The sequence below is a fragment of the Bactrocera dorsalis genome, chromosome 3 (assembly GCF_023373825.1).
Source record: "Bactrocera dorsalis isolate Fly_Bdor chromosome 3, ASM2337382v1, whole genome shotgun sequence".
Taxonomy (NCBI): Eukaryota; Metazoa; Arthropoda; class Insecta; order Diptera; family Tephritidae; genus Bactrocera; species Bactrocera dorsalis.
The window spans coordinates 92,764,275-92,782,807 of record NC_064305.1 but is presented as its reverse complement, the minus strand read 5'-3'; the positions used below and the strand labels follow the sequence as shown (position 1 = coordinate 92,782,807).

Genomic DNA, 18,533 nt, shown 5'->3' with positions numbered 1-18,533 from the left:
ATAGCATTATGTTCTCGTAATTTCCAAACGCAATATTCTAGAAGGACACGTCGGCATCAGCGAGAAGTGCGTGGCTATATAAGCCGTGGCAGCGCCAACGTAATCAATCAGTGCTAAGAGTAAACTGTTATAGTGTAGACGAGTTGTAAAATAAAGAGTTGTTGAATTGAATTAAACAGTTTTTGGTTTTATTCGTCAATCCAGAGATACGAACCTAGCAAAGTAAACTAGCAAGCAGTAAAATCGTAACAGTATATATTTTTCTATTGACATCATAATTGCTAATTAAGTGAATGATTAATAGGGATTGTGCTTGATAAGAGTCTACAGTGAAGAACCTGCATATTACACCTTTCCCACAACAGCCTTTCTCAGTAACCGGAACGGATCCGGACTTTTATCCGGCCAAAGACTGTCAACTCGACACCGGGCCTCAAACTACTTAACTACAACTACATCAACATCCTCCCTATTACACAAACCAGCTTTCAGTATTGCAGATACATTTATTTACAGTTTTTCATACTCAAAAAATCTTAATTTTCTTTTGTTAAATATCAATGGAAGACTTTTCTATAAATTAAGCCTTTTCTGCTTAGTTAAAAATGATTGAAAAGGTGGCAACGCTATTTACGCAAATAATCTGGTGTTTTTGATGTTGTTTGACAAATTACTTTCCTTGTGAAAACATAAAATTAAAATAAAAGTTTTTACTTCACAAAATGTTATGCCGACTCTGTTTAAAAGATTCTGATTGCTGTTTGGAAATATTTGACGTCAATGGCGAACAACTGGAAATTGCGGAGATATTGAAACGACACTTCTGGTTCCAGGTGTTTATAACTACAAACCAATCATTAAAATTCATGTGAACATATTTTTAATTGTTTAATTCCTATATAACTCTTTTGCTTTAGCCTGTGCCTAATGACACCATTTCAACGTTGATATGTCGAATTTGTTGGTTAAAAGTAAGCGATTTCCATCAATTTTATTTGGCAATAGAACAAGCGCAATCGAGTCTAAGTGATACCTGCGTGAAACTTGAAACCGTAACTGTGACTGAACAGGATTTTACTCAACAGTCTGTTCAAATTAAAGAGGAATGTTTAGAATTTTTACGCGTAAATGAGAAAGTTGAAGAATCTGTTAATCCATTATATGAAGCCGAACTTGAGCATAGTATGAATGAGGATTCAGAAGAAGATGAAATAAAAACCAAAGAAATTAAAAATGAGTCAAATGCTGTAAACATAACAGGTTCGTCAATTATTTCACTAGTGTAATAATAAATGAATAGGTTTATAGTAATTTCTTTCATTTAGAAAAAACACCGAGACAAAAGCGGAAATATGTGCGAAGGACACAATCTAAAAAAAGACTGGGAAAGAGTAAACTGGATGAAGATGAAGAGGACAGTGAAGATGATGATGATGATGATGAGCAGGAGAAACCAAAACGGCAAAAAGTTATTACCTCAACGCCACAAGACGATGCTATGGTTAAAAAACACATTCCCATGGGTTGTGAACTTTGTACATTTGTGGGCGAAGACTTCACCGCAATGGCTAAACATTTCCGTTTGCAACATCCCATGATTAAACCGTACATTCGTTGCTGCAACAAAAAATTAAATAAACGGTTCAAAGTTGTTCAGCACGCGTATAAACACGAAGATCCTGATTTTTTTAAGTACGATAATTGTTGATTATTTTATCTTAGTCACCCTAGAGAACTGTAAAATAACTAATTAACTGCATTCCAAGCGCTTTTAACTATAATTTTCTAAGAAATTAACATTTGCATACATATTTTAATAGTATATTATTTTTAGATGTCAGGATTGCCAAAAAGTTTTTTCTGATCGGTACACTTTAAAATCTCATATGATTGCTGCGCATGCCCCAGAGGAAGAACTCAATTTCGCCTGTGACCAATGTCCCAAAAAGTTTTCACGAAAACATTTATTAGAGTTACATCGGCCTTCACATGTACCAATGGATGAGCGTTCTTTTATATGTGATCAATGTCCAAACAGTCGATTTGCTAGCAATCATTTATTGAACATTCACATAAGCATGCGTCATCGTCGGGCTACTAACGTTTGTCATGTGTGCGCTAAAGAGATGCGCGATAAAGCGTCATTTGAAAAGCATGTACGGTCGCATTTCGATGATGGTGGTCCGAAGGTAAAATGCACATTGGATGGTTGTGATCGTTGGCTCAAGGATGAAGATAATCTTCGACGACATATACGAAGATTACATACCAAAGATCAAAAAGCGGTCACATGTGAAACATGCGGACGGGAATGTAAAAATCAAGATGCTTTAACAATACATAAATATCGGGTTCATTCAAATATCGTATTTACCTGCGAGGAATGCAAAAAGACTTTTAAGCGAGCGATTCATTTGCGGGTAAAAATTAATTAATTTATAATAGTTCCATTTAATTTACTCTATCAACGCATAATTATATCAATTTGTCTTCATTCGTATTTTCAGGAACATATGGCACAACATACTGGTGAAATTCTTTACAAATGTCCATTTTGTACGCGTACTTCCAATTCAAATGCAAATATGCATTCGCATAAAAAGAAAATGCATCCCCTAGAATGGGAGAATTGGAAAAAAACAAATAATGGAAGTTCACAGCAGATATTGAGTAATCAACAGGAAAATACACAAAACTTGTATTCATTATATAACAATTAATACATAATCATAGTGAATGTTTTTGCATTAAATATACATACATTTGTATTTATATGTACAGTTAGTATAATAGCTCTTGGCTATGGATATTTTATTACTATTAAATATGTCTTATGACTCGATATTTTATGTCACAAATACACTCCAGCCAGTTATTATGTTGTAATCGCTATATTTTCTAAGATTTAAGTGCTAATGTTTTGGCAAGGCTATTGGGTTTTCAGTTTTAAGCCTTTCATTTGCAATAAATTTGTATATACAGTGGTGGCCTTACAATTAGAAACGATATACTAGAAAAAATCGTGCACTGTAAATTATGAGTACTGTTATTCATAGTGTAGACAATGAACGGGTTTTGTAAGTAAATACATGGCAATTTGCTAATTGGTTATAAAAAAATCAAATTTGACTTCCCGGTTTGTGTTTCTTGGCTGGCCATGCAATTAGAAAAGTGGAGTTTTTATACTCTTGCACCCAGTTGCTACAGATTATTATAGTTTTGTTCACCTAAAAGGTGTACGTATCACCTAAAACTAAACGAGATAGATGTAGTGTATATATACATACATAAATCATCAGGATGACGGGACAAGTTGAAATCTGGTTGACTGTCTGCCTGTCCGTCCGTCCGTTCGTGGAAGCTATAACTTGAGTAAAAATTGAGATATCTCCATGGAACTTGGTATGTGGTTTCCTTAGTACAAAAAAATCGAGTTCGTAGATGGGCATAATCGCACCACTGCCACATCCACAAATCGCCATTAACCGAAAACATATAAAGTGCCATAACTAAGGAATAAATTAAGATATAAAACTATACTTTGATACAGAGTGTGGACAAAAATTTAAAAAAAAAGTGGGCGTGGCCCCGCCCTCGAACAAGTTTAATGTACATATATCCTAAACCCCTTTAGCTGCAACAACCGAATTTTCGGAGAACAAAACTTCTACCGACAATGTGAAAATGGGTGAAATCAGACGATAAAACCGATCCCCATATAATGGTAACGTTAAAAAGTACGAAAAGCGCGATAAATCTATAACTAAATACGCCAGACACATTTAATTTTACTACAGAGATGGTTTGAGAGAGCCGTATGAAAACCAGTGTGAAAATTGAACGATAGGCGCGGCACCGCCCAGTTTTTGGTGAAATCCCATACCTCGGATCCGAAAAATCGATTTGGGCAAAATGTACTACGTGGCATTCTTCTTGCATTCTTATGCCACATTTTGAAAATGGACAAAATCGGACAACAACGACGCTTACTTCCCATATAGTACAATTTTAAATTCTACTTGATTCGTTCAGTTTCCAATACACAAATCAAGATGCAACTAATATAACGGGATAAAACTTTGCACAAATAATGTCTTAAGTGTGTACCACTTTATGCCAAAACATTGTTCGAATCCAATCGGATGGAAAATCATATGTAAGGCTTTCTCCAAACATTACCCTAAACCTCAGGGATCTGCTATGGTTTGGGGAGCTTTTTCCTGCCTTGGTGTTGGCTCAATTATGCGTGTTCAGAGGATAATTGACCAAGACGAAATTTAAAGAATTCTGGAGAATGTAATGAAACCATATTCCTTTTCAGCATGACAATGACTCTGAACACACCTCAAGGATAGTGAAGAGCTGGTCACAAAATACTTCCTCGATAGCCCAGGAAGTTTTTTTACTATTTCTTCTGCATATATCTTGAAATATCAGAACTTTCCATGCGCCGTAATTTGGTCTGAATAAGATCTTTTGAAAATATGTAGATAAAGTGTAGTTTAAACTATTTTTTTTTGTGCGCAAATATCATTTTATAAAACGCTGGCTTACTCGTAACTACAATTGGATCACTTATTTGTATAGCCTCAAGACGATATTATTGTTGGAATTCTACCGTTGTGGGGATATCAGTTGTGTACTTACAGTCCACAGTAGTACCAATAAAACTGCACAACATTAATTGATAGCATTTATCGTCACTCTGAATTGGATTTGTTGAAACAGTTACAATGTTTTCCTTCATATTACTATTTAAGCATTCTACAGCTAAAACACAATGCTCGTTGCAAGCAGCCATCCCCAATGCTGGCTCGACTTCCTTTAGGAAACTCTGAAAATATTTATAATATACTATTTTGCACTATACTATACATTTAATACATATTGACTTGTTATGTATACAACACCTGATTAGAAACTGTATTCCAGAAAGTGATAACATTGGTCATTGAATTTCGCGTTTGATTGGTATTGCTTTTATTAAGAAAAACAACCGTTTTTTCAAAATAACACCACATATAATCTGGACGTATATTTGCAAAATATATGAATGAATCGACAGCCATTGCAATGCGTAGCGATTTTCCTTCCCATGAAAGTGAAGAGATCTCATTCCCTGGAACCTTTAAAGTGCGTATCAAATGTCCGAATGGGGAGTAAAAATTTACTTGATTCTATTCTTTCGAAGTATTGAAATCTATAAGAATTCCACAAACAGAAAGCACAGAACCGTCTTGATTCCACTCAGCAGCTATATTTCGCATACCAGTATCGATGATAACTGGGGCTAAATTAATAAAAACACATAGACATACAGTGGCGGACAAAAGTCTACATACACCCCCTGTTTTCTTCGATGTGAGAGTACAAAAAGTTTTTAGAAAAATGTATTTATACAGTTTTATTCTAATATTTATTATAATAGCAATTAACTAAAAAAATCCATTATTTAACATAAAACAACAAATTTATGGAAGAAAAACTCAAAAATTGCTTTGACAAAAGTCTACATACAGTTCAAATCTCATACTTTGTACATTGTTATATTAACAGTAAGGTAACGTTAGCCTTTTTCTTTTATTTCAATATGTTTATTGTTTGATATTTATTGAATTTAGTTGTGGTTTAAACACTTCAATAGCTATAATGGCTCCGTGAAATGAAATATCAATTGATGTAAGAAATTTGGTGATAAAAGAAAGAAAAGAAAAAAAATCATATGGTGAAATTTCTAAAATTTTAAACTTGAGTCGAGCAACAGTACAAACAATTCTAAAAAACTTTAAAAATAATGGTTCCAACGAAAATAAACCGCGCAGTGGACCCCCAAAAAAACAATCTCGTAGATACGTCAGCCTGTATATATGTATTTCGAAATTTGATTGTTCACGTGTAATTTACACAAAATTACATACCGTCATCGCTTTCATTTCGCATAATTTGCAATTTGCACGTCTCAAAACAAACAGCTAGAACTGGTCGGTTGGATGGTGCCCGTCCGCTATACCAACAAAGTGCCGAGATTCTAAAATTTCTATTTGGACTAAGGGTGACGCACTGTATATTCAGCTTCATCTGTTTTTGGTATGAAATGTATAGATTTGTAAGCGCTAAACTAATGTATATACTATTAACTACTGACCGCAAAATTTCCTTGGTTGTCATAAAGATGGCATTCACCATTAGCTAACCCAAATAATATTAAACGCTTATCTGGACTCCATTGCACACTAGTTAAATGAGTATTCTTTAGCTCCTTCCGCCAAATACGATTAAATTAAATCTTCATGTTGGTCTTGGGCATGCGAGGTACATACATATGTATGTATGTATGTTAAAAACGTTTGCGATGCATCACTAGTTTATACCTTAACCAAGTGATTCGAATCCAAAGCCGTGAATGACCATAGTGTGCATTAGTCATCTCTTCGTACCAAGAACCCTTGTAGATCATCTGCTGACTTTCGTTCCAAGTGACCACTTTAACTCCTTCCTTCCTTATGCCCGTCTAGAATTTGATTCATAGACCTTATTTGCTTACTTACTTACTACCTTGCTCCAGTTTCAGGACCTTAAGTAGACCCTCAAAACCTTATTCCAAGCTAAGTACTATGTCATTTAATTTTACATTGTTCGATATACTCGTAGCAATCTAGATGAGATGTTTATTAATTTTTTTTATTGATGAGAATATTATATGGATATATCGGAACGGTAGTACAGTAGAATCCCGATTATCCGGATCAAATAAAACCAGGGGTGTTCCGTATAATCGAAAATCCGGATAATCGATTTCAAAGCAAATCAAACAATATTTAAATTACATATACAGTAGAAACTCGATTAACCGGACTAATTGTTGTCGATAGGCATTCGGATAATCGAAAATCCGGATAATCGAATGTATGAAGAAAAACAAATAGATATTCATATCCTGCAACGAAAATCAATGTTTATTAAGAAATGAACACTTACTTATGTATGTATGTACATATTTTCTTAGATTACAGTACATACGTAATACTAAACTGCAGCATTAATCATGAAATACAATAAAATATTTAGGTACGTATGTACGAATAATTTGTCTACAATATGTATGTATTTGGTAATTTGCATTTGGTAATCATGAAATAAGTAGGTAGGTAATAAGTTTAATTTGGTTTAAAATATTTGGTAATTGTCATTTGACGTAAGCAACTTTTTCTCTTCATTGCTGCTATATCACGAATTCGTTTCAGTTGTATTAGACTCACAGTATTCTCTCGCTCTTGCAAACCCCTTGCACGGTGCAAGAATTGCATATATTTCCTCTCAGTGCACCGGCACAAGAACAAACACACGCAGAAAATTATTTGCACGGGCTGTAAAATATGTCAGGCCAAAAACCATGTATATTTGCGTGCAATGTCATGGAAAAATATAATTGCAACCCTGTTTTAGCTGATATTTTACATAAAGTCATATAGCGTCGTTAAATTGTCTCTTACGCTTTGGCAGGTTTAAATATGTAGACGTGACCCGCACGTCAGAGCGGAGTCACAATTGCAAATGAACTAAAACAATAATGAAACGCGCGGGGCAGCGGCAGCGACCCCACCTGCGCGAGCGGAATATGCAAGTTCCGACACGTTCGTGATTCCATAATTTCTACGTAGGTACATATAAATTGGTCGCGATTGGTAGTCCGGATAATCGCGAATCCGTATAACTGAGGGCCGGATAAACGAGTTTCTACTGTAATAAAGTTTTATTATGTAATAAGTTTTACAAGTGTAGTTTAGATAATATGTACGATATATAAAAACCGAGCTATAACGATACATAATGTATTCATAATAGTAGGGGAGCCCAAGAGGGGATTTTTGCAGTTACTTAAGCGTGTCAGAAAACTATATGGGGAGAAACATTGCACCCTTTTATGTACCCCTACCAAATATGAGCCCTTAATATGGAGGCGTGCGTTGGGGAGGGTTCGTCAGATTAGAGAAAAAAAATCGATCCTTCGGGAAACTCGAGCGCGTCAGATTAAGAGATGGTATGTTAAATGCATGAAGACAAGTGTATATTTCAATATTCTGACAGTTTGAGGGTGGCTTAGAGAAATAGCAGGGTGACAAATCTGTAAAAAAAAAAAACGTCACCTTAAAATACTCGAGCGCGATAGATTTTTTTTTCATTTTAAAGGTAATTCTGTCAGAATCACGAAAATCATATAATCTGACAATTTGCGTGGGGCGATACAGGTAAAATCGTCGATAAAAGGTCAAGCGTACTAATCACCATAGCGTGGTTGTTGTTAGTAAACGCTTGACACTTTTGTTTGTTTCGTACGTTTACAGCGATCAGTTTTACATCCATTGTAAAAATGAGTGACGTTAGTGTCAAATGTGTTTACTGTGGCGAAGAAACGTATGAAGAAAAAAGTTTATTCCACAAACTCTAAATTTTTTTTTATTAATATTTAGATCTATTTTCATATTAATAAATTATTCAATTTCCTATACATATACATATGTATATGTATACAATATACATAATACATATAATATTGTATACATATATGTACATATGTATATGTATACACTGTTTTTATTACATCCTGTAACAAAAACAAGAACCAAACAGAATTCTTCCACTTTTAAATCGTCAGATTAACGATATGCCTCTATATAATTGTCAGATTATCTTTTGGGAAGACTCTGACATCAAGTTCATCCCACTGTATAAAAATCTGACGCGCTCGAGTATCTCAAGGTCACCTTTTTTTTTTACAAGTTTTAAAATCAATAAATGACTTTTGTCCACGTCGAAATTGTCAGAATATTAAATGGTACACTTTTTAGAGGTTCATTAACATTCGCTTAGAAAATCTGACGCGCTCGAGTAACTTAATTTTTTTTTTTTTTTTAACCTGTCATTACGGCCTTCAACCCTGACTTGATTGTCAGATTAATATATATCGATTATCAGAAATACAATGCGCGTATATACCATAAATGACTGACGCGCTTGAGTATTTTCATGTGACTGTTTTTTTTTACATTTTTGACACCAATTTCCCGCTCTTCTCCCCACTAAAATGGAAAACTTCACCTAGACTTTCTTCTTTTTTAAACGTTATCTTGACAATCTACTAAGTCTCCATGACGCTCCAGTAACTGCAAATTTAGCACTCCGGGCTCCCCTACTAACACGGCTTCTGCTCTTATAACTTCAGATTACGCAAAACCAGCATTACTACGGGTGTTGTCGACCGTTCTGAACCGATTAAGCAGGAATCGATTGATCGCTTGAGTCCGCTGACCAACACAAATGGGCTGCAAGGCGGCTAGGCTTCCAATGGACTGACGTTGCGGTGGACTTGGAGAAATTTGGCGACTTTGAATTGGAATGTCTGGCGCGACCAAATGAGGTCAGTAAAGGCACATTGCTCTCTGCATTATGAAATATAGTATAATTTTCAACATTTCAGCCACAGAATCAAAATCATTTGTGTGCCAATGCTAGTGGAAACGGTGGTAATACACGGCGACACACTGTAGGACCTGGTGATGTGGCACACGAGCAAGCACTTGCCAATCCAAATGTGCCGCCAATCAATTTCAAATGTTCTCCTGAAAATAAGGATGAGACTGGCCCATACTTGCCAATGAACCTGCCAATGTTACAGAATCAACCTTTGCACAATTTAACTATTAAGGATCAGCATCTTTTGAAACCTCCAATGGTGATGGGCGCAAGTATGCATAATAAATAATTCACATTCTTGTCTATTAATTGTATGTTCATCTACTTAGGTTCATTTGGACGTCGTGCATCAGATGGTGGTGCAAATCTGCATATTTATTATCCCTCGACGGGGAGTAATACGCACCAAGTAACTGGGCAAACGCAACAGATGGAAGGAAACACATACTATATTACCCCGACCGTAGCTAATACGAGCGGATTGAGTGGGGCCTCCACCGATAGACATACGGTACACGGTATGCGTGAACAAACCCATTTATCTCAATTGGGGGTGGGAGATACTGTTAGCGAGGAGAACAGCGAGGAGATACAAAAGTAAGTTCAATGATAATTGAATTGCACGTGAGCAAATATAATTCGTATCATCCGTGAAAAATGCACTTCTCTAGTTTGCAAGCTTTATTTAACTATGAGTAAATCAGTAAACTCAAAGTCATCTGCTATATTTTAGTTTTTTCGGAGGTTTATACCACTTTATACATAAAATGCTTGCTTGTAAAGAATTTAAAAGATATCTCAAAGATATTCTAAAAAATGTATTCAAGTTATTGTTAAAAAAATTGTTAATTTTACATACACATCAGATATATTCAAATTCGTGGAAAACGACACACAGTCAGTTGCACCGAAGACCTATCAATACAGCACTATCCGGGCGAAACTTGCCCAGTTTGTGGTGTATATGAACCGCCTCAAGTGCCACAAATTCCGACAATCATGTCACCACAGTCGGGAACTGGCGGTACAAGTAGTGGTGGTGGAATGCGCACGCGACGTACCGGTCTACTCACAGTTACGGAACGTCCGCCAGGTTAGTTGAAAATATTTCACATTCTTATTGCTCATATGTTTAATATTCTGATAAACGAACGCTGTATAAACATGCTCATAACCGCAAATCAATTTAAAAGGCTTGCGATGCGCATGCGCAGATTCGCTATATTACAGTTATTGCTCATATACTACTATGACCACACTTATACATATGTATGTATATTTATATTTGAATATACAAGTACTACGAAATAATAACAGCTGATTTTTTAAGTTAATTTTCTGTTTCATTATAATCTTTCTAAACTTATTTGTTTTTATTACATATAAATTTTATGTTGTTTGAATTAATCAATTAAATTTTACTTTTCGTTCTCTTTTCGTTTTATATATTCATACATTATAAACAAACGTTAAAATTTACTTTATTTGATTTTTGCTTGGATATAATGTATATTGTATAATCAACTAAAAACCGAAATGCCGTGCATTACCTCCACCATGTAGCGATCGGCGCTGTCCCGCCCCGGCGGCTACCACGACACCAAACCATCCATTCCTTTTCCCTTCCTTGCATCATAGTTATTAGTCCCGAACTCATACGTGAAGTGGAATCGCGTATGAATCGAAATTACCTGCCACCTGCTTTGAAAATGCAGCAACATCAATCGCATACACATTCTCATGGCGCACCGAATCCCACACTCAGTCAATCCCCTCCCACAACCAGCCTAATGACTTACCATACGTCGTCAAGTTCCAATATTTTGCCAGCACAGGCATTGAGTAATGCAGCGTTGGCGGGGCAACAAGGTCCTCCAAGCGCCACTGGAAATAATAGACGAGTTCATTTCAAGTCCACAAATAAACTTCCAACAGTCCAAGAAGTTGGTAAGTTTTTGTTTTGTGTTATTTTAATTTTAATATTTAATGCGTTTATTTTCTGTTTAAGATATGATTTTTTGTTAAATTTAAGTATAATATAGTAATTTCTTTTTATTTTTTATTTAATTTTATTTTGCCTTTCAATTGTGTTAGTTAAAATATGATTTTGTTACGAATTAATTAATTAATATGCGAGCATATACATACATACTAGTAAATTAAAAAACTTAACAAAAAATATGAATTTATGAATCTATGTACAGACCCTGTTTACAACAATTAAAACACCATATCTAAAATGTATCAAAATTAGTATGTACTATGTTTAATTATAAAAAAAAATTTACTTTTTTTGCTTGCCCAGGCATACTGCGTTTGTGGTGTCAATATTTTAGAATTAAAAATCAGTGCGCTTACTTACACATATGTATTAACCACTTAATTACGTGCATACATATATTCCCGTTATATGTTTCTCGCTTACAATATTATTTGTTCAAGGTTACTGAAATGCAGCAAGTGAACTATTCATAAATGAAATAAATAAGAAATGCTTAATAATAGTTGAACTAGCACTAGATGTTTAATCTGCATAATTACAAAACGGTTTATTAATTACATTTGTGTTTACTTGCATATATATGATAACATAGTTTAATTAATTAATGTCCCTTTACATATTAGACATCATGTCTCATTAAATGTAGACATTTCGCAATTAAAAAGCTTTATTTTGACTAGTGCAGAAGCCTTTGAAAATGATAAAAAAATAAATACATTCATAATAGGATGAAACTCATCGCAAATGAAAAATAAAATAACAAACATTAAGGGAAAATAATTTACAGGTGATCTGTGGTCAGAAAAACGGGTTGAGGCTGAATTTAAAAATTTAAATTTTAAGGGATTGGAATGGTTTACCTACAACATTGTCATACAACTTTTTCTTTAGGACTGATAGTTTTGCCGAAAATCGAGCTAAATCATTCTTAATCCTTAAAAATTCAGCCTCGCCCTTTTTGGACCTCAGATCGCACATAAATTGTTATTGTCTTTATACTCGCAATTTTATATTTCGTTTCTGATTTGATTGTTTGATTTATCCTACTATGATTTTTTTTGTTTTCAAAAATTAAATAGCCTGGTCTAATAAGAACATATGCATTTTTATTCAAGAGTAAAATTTCGAATATTTTTGTGTAATGTATAAAGTATATAAATAATCTGGGGAATAAATTGTAATTATGCCAATTAAATTTAGTTTAGTCCGTCATAACTGTTATATGAATACAATATAAATATCCACTCAACATATAATCTTATACTTACTTTTTCCTCTCCCAATGCATTTTTTATCTTTATAGGACGATATAGCCCAGTACGACGTGCTTCAGAAGGCTCTAAAACGCAATTCCAAGGACCACTGCAAGAATGTCAGTATCTACAAAAAGTATCGGCACAACGTAACTTTCTAATCGCTCCAACACCCCCACTTTCTGAGAACTCGATTAGTTTGCCTGGTAAGCTTCCAAAATTCAGACATAAAATTTCTAAAATCGTTATTCTTAAATAGACTATTCATTATTCATTTTATGAATTTGTAAGATCAATGAACACAAAAATGTATTTACATACATATGTATACATAATTATATTTATATTTATTTAGGTTTTGTATCAAGCTCTGACTTAAATACATTAATCATATTGATTCGGTCACATATCGAATTTATTGAAAATAACGGATCTAACATTCTAATACATATTGTGAAAAATTCCAAACATTTGTAAATACATAAGTTTACCAGGAAATAAATAATATACATATATGTATGTTTCTACTTCTTTTCCTAAGGTTCTCCTATACACGGTAAACCTGCTCCACATATGGTGTTTCGACGTGGTCAGGATCTGGAAGTACCACCAGAAGCAGTGCGTGCTCTGATGCCACATCTGGATCGCCTCGTCAAGGAGCACCGTTTCAGTACAGAAGTGGCAAACCAAATTGTTTCTACTGGAATTGTGCCTTTGGACTTGGCCTGTCATTTGGGATTGACGGCACATTCGGGAAATGTCGCAGTGAGTGGTGGCCACCTCGATATGACGTCACCTGGCATGCAGCATCAGGCTGCAATGTATAGTTTAAGTGTTTCGCCACTATCTTTGCCAAATAGCGCCAATACAAGTGTTATCGGCGCCGTGAGTGGACCGCTAACTACTCAACAACCATCTTGCAGCCACAATATGGGCACATACTCGAAACAAATGTTAGGAAAAGGTCCGTATCAACAGCAGCATCATTTTGGACTAGTGCATCCACAAATGCATCATCCTAGTAATGGTATTGTGGGACAATTCAGTCACATAACCCTTAGTCAGAGTGTGGTTGCATCTCCGAGTGGGGGACACTTCAGTGGTTCAAATAGCAGTAGTGGTTGTCAGTCACCAATCTATAGTAGCTTTAGTGGCTCTTCTTCGCCAAATCCTTATATTCCAGGCACTGGACCATTTAATTCTAACTCCATTAGTGGCAATGGTGGTGGCGGATCTTCGCCACTTCATCAAATAACCAAAGGTATTTCTGTGTTATCTACGGGTGGAGGCGGTTCCATCACCCGTGGCACATCAGCTGCTAGTGAAATTGCATCATCCGCTACGTCCATAGGTTCAGCTGCTACTGCTGTCAACCAACCCTTAGATCTTTCCATGGATGTGTGCACATCTGACCACAATACTGAGATACCAATCAATACGTTTGCTCAACAACATGTGAATTGGATGATACCACAGTTATCTACCTTTGATCTCAAACCTCTAAATTTGTCCCCAGCGCAACCTGTACGAGTGGTACCTACGCCTCCCGCCTCTCCTAATCTCTGTATAATACAAGAAGAGAATGCAAATGGACAGATGTATCATACAATTTCAACTGGGACACCGCATGTCGGTTGCACCGGTGGCCTTATCAATGAAGACATATCATCTTTTCAACCTTCTCATCCACAAATATGTCTTACGGACGTGCAAGGTAGCGAAATCACACTAGTAGCATTGAGTTCGGAAAATAGTCGAGATAGTGATTGCGATTCACTGGAACCACCCGCACCGCTGATGTCTTTGCAAGTGAGTGTTTCTAAATATATTCCAACTGTGAATGCTTTGCTATTTTTTGCAATTTTTTATTCACCAATGAATCGAATTTGATGTTATAATACGACCTGAACCTTTTTTAACAGGGCCTCATAATAACAGAATCCTCCAGTGATATGCCTTCGATCACACGCGGTACCGCACGTAAAACTAGTTTGGAGTGTGCAGGTGATAGCCCGTCAATCCGTTTGGAAAGCGATGCTAGTGCAACGAACAATGTCAGCGAGTCGAATCGCCGCGGAAGTGATAAGTCCCTTGGCTTCTCCGACGATTCATTAAGTAATGATTCCAACAATCTCTCACCATGTCAAGAACCATCTGCCAGTTCAGGCTTTAAATCGGAATCGCATTCTGAAATTGGCGATCATACGGAGGGACATTTGTCTCCCGATTCCATTTGTGACTCTCGTCGTATGTCCGAGGAAATGTGTTACGAAGTTCCGTTACCACATGAATGCTCTAACCTCGATCCGACACGCATACTGGAATTAGTCAAACAAACCATCGACCAAACAATGCCACCGAAAGGAGCAGTCCTTCACAAAGGGCTGTCTGAAGAGTATAGTGATGCAGCTGGTGCATCGAGTGCGAATACTGAGGCACGTATAAGCAATGCTTCGAATACTACCAGTGAATCGTCGGCAACCTCAATGGACACTAACAGAAGCATCTCCGGCTGCTATGGGAGCTTTGTCGGCATCGGCAGCAGCACAAGTACAAATCTCAGCTTAGAATACTCGGGCGGTTTGCAAATAGAGTTACAAGTGTGCGAAGGTCGTAGCCGTGACAACCAAATAGCTGGCAAAGGTATCAAACTACGACGTATCTCGGGGGACCAATTCGAATATGGAAAATTATGTCAGCAACTGATCAATAAGCTGACCATGCAACAGGTCGCTGGTTAAACAGGTTACAGCGGTAACATCGCGACCATGATCCCCAAGTTCCTTATACTTACATACATATGACGCATTGCGAAAAGAGTGCATGAAGTGTTAGTAACGTAGCATTTACCAAATAAAAGACAAAGACATACACAAGGAACAAACATTCATATATTAATATCGTGATAGAAATATCTATAGTTGACAAATACGAAAAAGCTTTGCCAATCAATTAATTAAAAAGAAGTAAATATCGTCCTAACCCCACTTTTGTGTACATAGACTTTTTGCAATTAAATACGATAACATTTTTAATATTATGAATACGATTCAATTTTCATCTACACTCAAACTGAATGATGTACATAATTATTAGAAGTGGATATATTTAAGAATCGCCGGAATTGATCAGGTTTTATTGATGTTTGTACGGTAAATAATGCGTTCATTTTGGCTTTTAGAGAACACAAACGTTAATGTGCAAGGTGTGTATGTGTGCATATTCGAATATGCATTATACATAGTATATGTAATTATTGTATGTAGATAGACATGTGTGAAAGTTCAAAATTATTGCAAAATGCATATAAAAACTCGTGTGTATAAAAGCTAAGTGAAACTTCTCGTAAATAGAAATTCTCGTAAATTTTTATGTACATATGTAGCAAGTACGTAAATATAACCAGAAAAAATCATAAAGCATATTATGAACATATGTGTTAATGTATCTGGATACATACTCCTACATGTATATAATTACTAAGGTTATATCAGCTAATAATTTCGTCTTGTGCAATGCAAAAGTAGCCTTGTTAAACAAATTTTAAATTTAAAAAAAATAAATATTTTTGTCATTTGCTAATGCATAGACAGTAAAAGAGTATAACTTTTACTATTTTAGTTATGCATTTGAAATTCGCATTAAATATTAATAAAAATATGTATAGGTATAATGTATATTAACAATTAAAAGTATAGTTAGTTTCCAAACAATTTTAATTTTTTGCGATAATAATAATAAATCTACAAATGTAGATTAATGAAATTCCTCGCAAACAGGACAACATTTCATACATAAGTACACACACACAGAATATATACATATATCCAATACATTTGAACATTTAAACATGTACATATGTAGCTCGATTAAAATATTAAGAAGAGCAAAATCCGCAGGAATCTTTCGCATAAATTCAGCACGCCAAGTGAAGTACGCACTTAACAAAACGAAATTTCAACTACAATAAAATAAATGTCTGCATATGCATGAGGCAAAGGAACACTACCAATAAACAGACATTTAAAAAAATTTATGTATGTGGTATTGAAATTTTCTAATTTCAACATATATAACTTCTGAAACCACTAAGCAAATTATACTATTGATTATATTGCTCATTTCATAGTAAAGTGTTATTTTGGCATTATTAAAAATATTTTACATCATCAAAATTAAATTTACATTCAAAATGTAATCTTAACTGTGGAATACACATATGTATGTACGTACCTAACATTCTTCGACCATATTTATCTGTCCAAATGATTTTGTTAGTAGGACACTTTTCTAAATTTTAATGTAATCAGATGTTGTTATTCCTAGTTTAAGGAGAACAGCAAGAAGCTCACTACTTACTAATCAAATTCGAAGTGTGCACATTGACATAATACTTACGTCAACAATAAGATTTTGTTCTATAATTTTTAACTTTTGGCACACTAGCCGGAAACCATATTTTCAAATCCGAAGAGCTCCCTCGGCAGCAAATGCGGATTGGTGTCCGTCGTTACCGAGTGAGTTTCATGCAGAAATTACGCATATACAACTTATTACACAAATATTGGCAGAGTGCAAACAAAACCTAGAAAATATTCATTCTTTTATTTATATTATTCATATATGTATGTATTGGCGCTAAGTATGATAATTGTATGTAACTTTATTTAATCAAGTAATACTATATATCAACAGTTGTACAACTTCACTTGTATATAGCGCTCTTAAAGACAGCCAGAAATGAATGCAAAGAAAAGAACAAGTAAACGTATTCTTCAAGTGCAACATCAGTAAGAATATAAATTACATTCCATGTAGTAAAATATTTGCATAAATAAATTAAATCAGCCTTAGGGGACCGAACTATTAACTTCAGCTGATTTCATTTCAGAAATAACTTGTGGTTTATATGTTTTACGTTTGACTGGGCTTTAGCCCATATCTAGAAATGCCAGGTCGACGAAACTTTGATCATTTCCTAAAAGAACTGATTGGCAAGTAAAGTACTGTTGTTGCCGTACAAGTAGCAGAGCAGGCAATTGTATATACATATGTAGAATATATGAGGATAATGTTTAAGTAGTTATCAGCTTTTATTCAAGTGCAGTATTTAGAATTTTAACAATACTTCCAATATGCCTCAAACTCCAAATCCTTAAACACAGTTAACCCACAAAGTAGTGTTACATTTCTTTATTTAAAAAAATATTTATGTGTTAATATTTTTAATTTTCGTGTTTTTCAATTTCTTGTTTATTTTTTTTTTGCTTAAATTTATGCTACAAATATACAGTAATAGATACTATTAAATAAACACTTCTTAAGAAAATGTTAAAAATTATGTGAACTGATGTACCATCAAATTAATTTTGTGGAATGTGGAATTTATTCAGTAAAAACTAATATATTGTTTATATAAAATATATATGCATACATATATATGAAGACTGCTGTGATTTAAAATATATTTAAACTAATCTAATAATATATGTATATAAAAAAAAAACAGTTATAAACTTACAAAGCTCTAAATTAATGTCTTAATAAATTACGAATAATAAAATCTGAATTAATTGTTTTCTTATATTTTTTTATATTTTAAGTTTGGCATATATGTACATACATTTGTAGATAATTCTCATTTATGTACATATTTTGCAGACGCTTGGCCAAGACGATTGGAATAACACAAGTAGCTCTCTTTATTCCTTCCATAATTTAGTTAGCTAAAGAATTTATAATCATTGCACCTTATTATCCTTGAGTGATTTCTAAAGCAAGAGGATGGAGCCTTGTGTAAAAGT

The 18,533-nt window shown here is 34.6% G+C and overlaps 2 protein-coding genes and 1 long non-coding RNA gene across 9 annotated transcripts in view; 2 read left to right on the top strand and 1 right to left on the bottom strand.

Annotated features, from left to right (window-relative positions):
- LOC105230646 (uncharacterized) overlaps positions 1-18,533 on the top strand; it is a 64,394-nt gene extending 45,861 nt beyond the window's left edge. Inside the window, exons 8-12 of one of the 7 annotated variants that reach the window (XM_049452199.1) lie at positions 10,341-10,567; positions 11,113-11,421; positions 12,780-12,935; positions 13,271-14,538; positions 14,652-18,533. In XM_049452199.1, the coding sequence (XP_049308156.1) occupies positions 10,341-10,567; positions 11,113-11,421; positions 12,780-12,935; positions 13,271-14,538; positions 14,652-15,470 (2,779 nt within the window). In that variant the 3' untranslated portion in view covers positions 15,471-18,533. The remainder of the gene's footprint in view (positions 1-10,340; positions 10,568-11,112; positions 11,422-12,779; positions 12,936-13,270; positions 14,539-14,651) is intronic. The other 6 variants (XM_049452212.1, XM_049452208.1, XM_049452211.1 and 3 more) reach the window with 6 other exon arrangements.
- Positions 614-2,886, top strand: LOC125777423 (transcription factor grauzone-like). Its single transcript, XM_049452242.1, has 5 exons — positions 614-833; positions 918-1,260; positions 1,326-1,692; positions 1,835-2,420; positions 2,508-2,886. The coding sequence occupies exons 1-5, from the start codon at positions 723-725 to the stop codon at positions 2,718-2,720; spliced, it is 1,620 nt and encodes a 539-aa protein (XP_049308199.1). The 5' UTR covers positions 614-722; the 3' UTR covers positions 2,721-2,886.
- LOC125777424 (uncharacterized) lies at positions 2,478-6,814 on the bottom strand. Its single transcript, XR_007422304.1, has 5 exons — positions 6,146-6,814; positions 5,919-6,078; positions 4,911-5,290; positions 4,648-4,834; positions 2,478-2,615 (listed from the first exon to the last, which is right to left on the bottom strand). It is a non-coding gene; the product is annotated as an uncharacterized LOC125777424 (long non-coding RNA).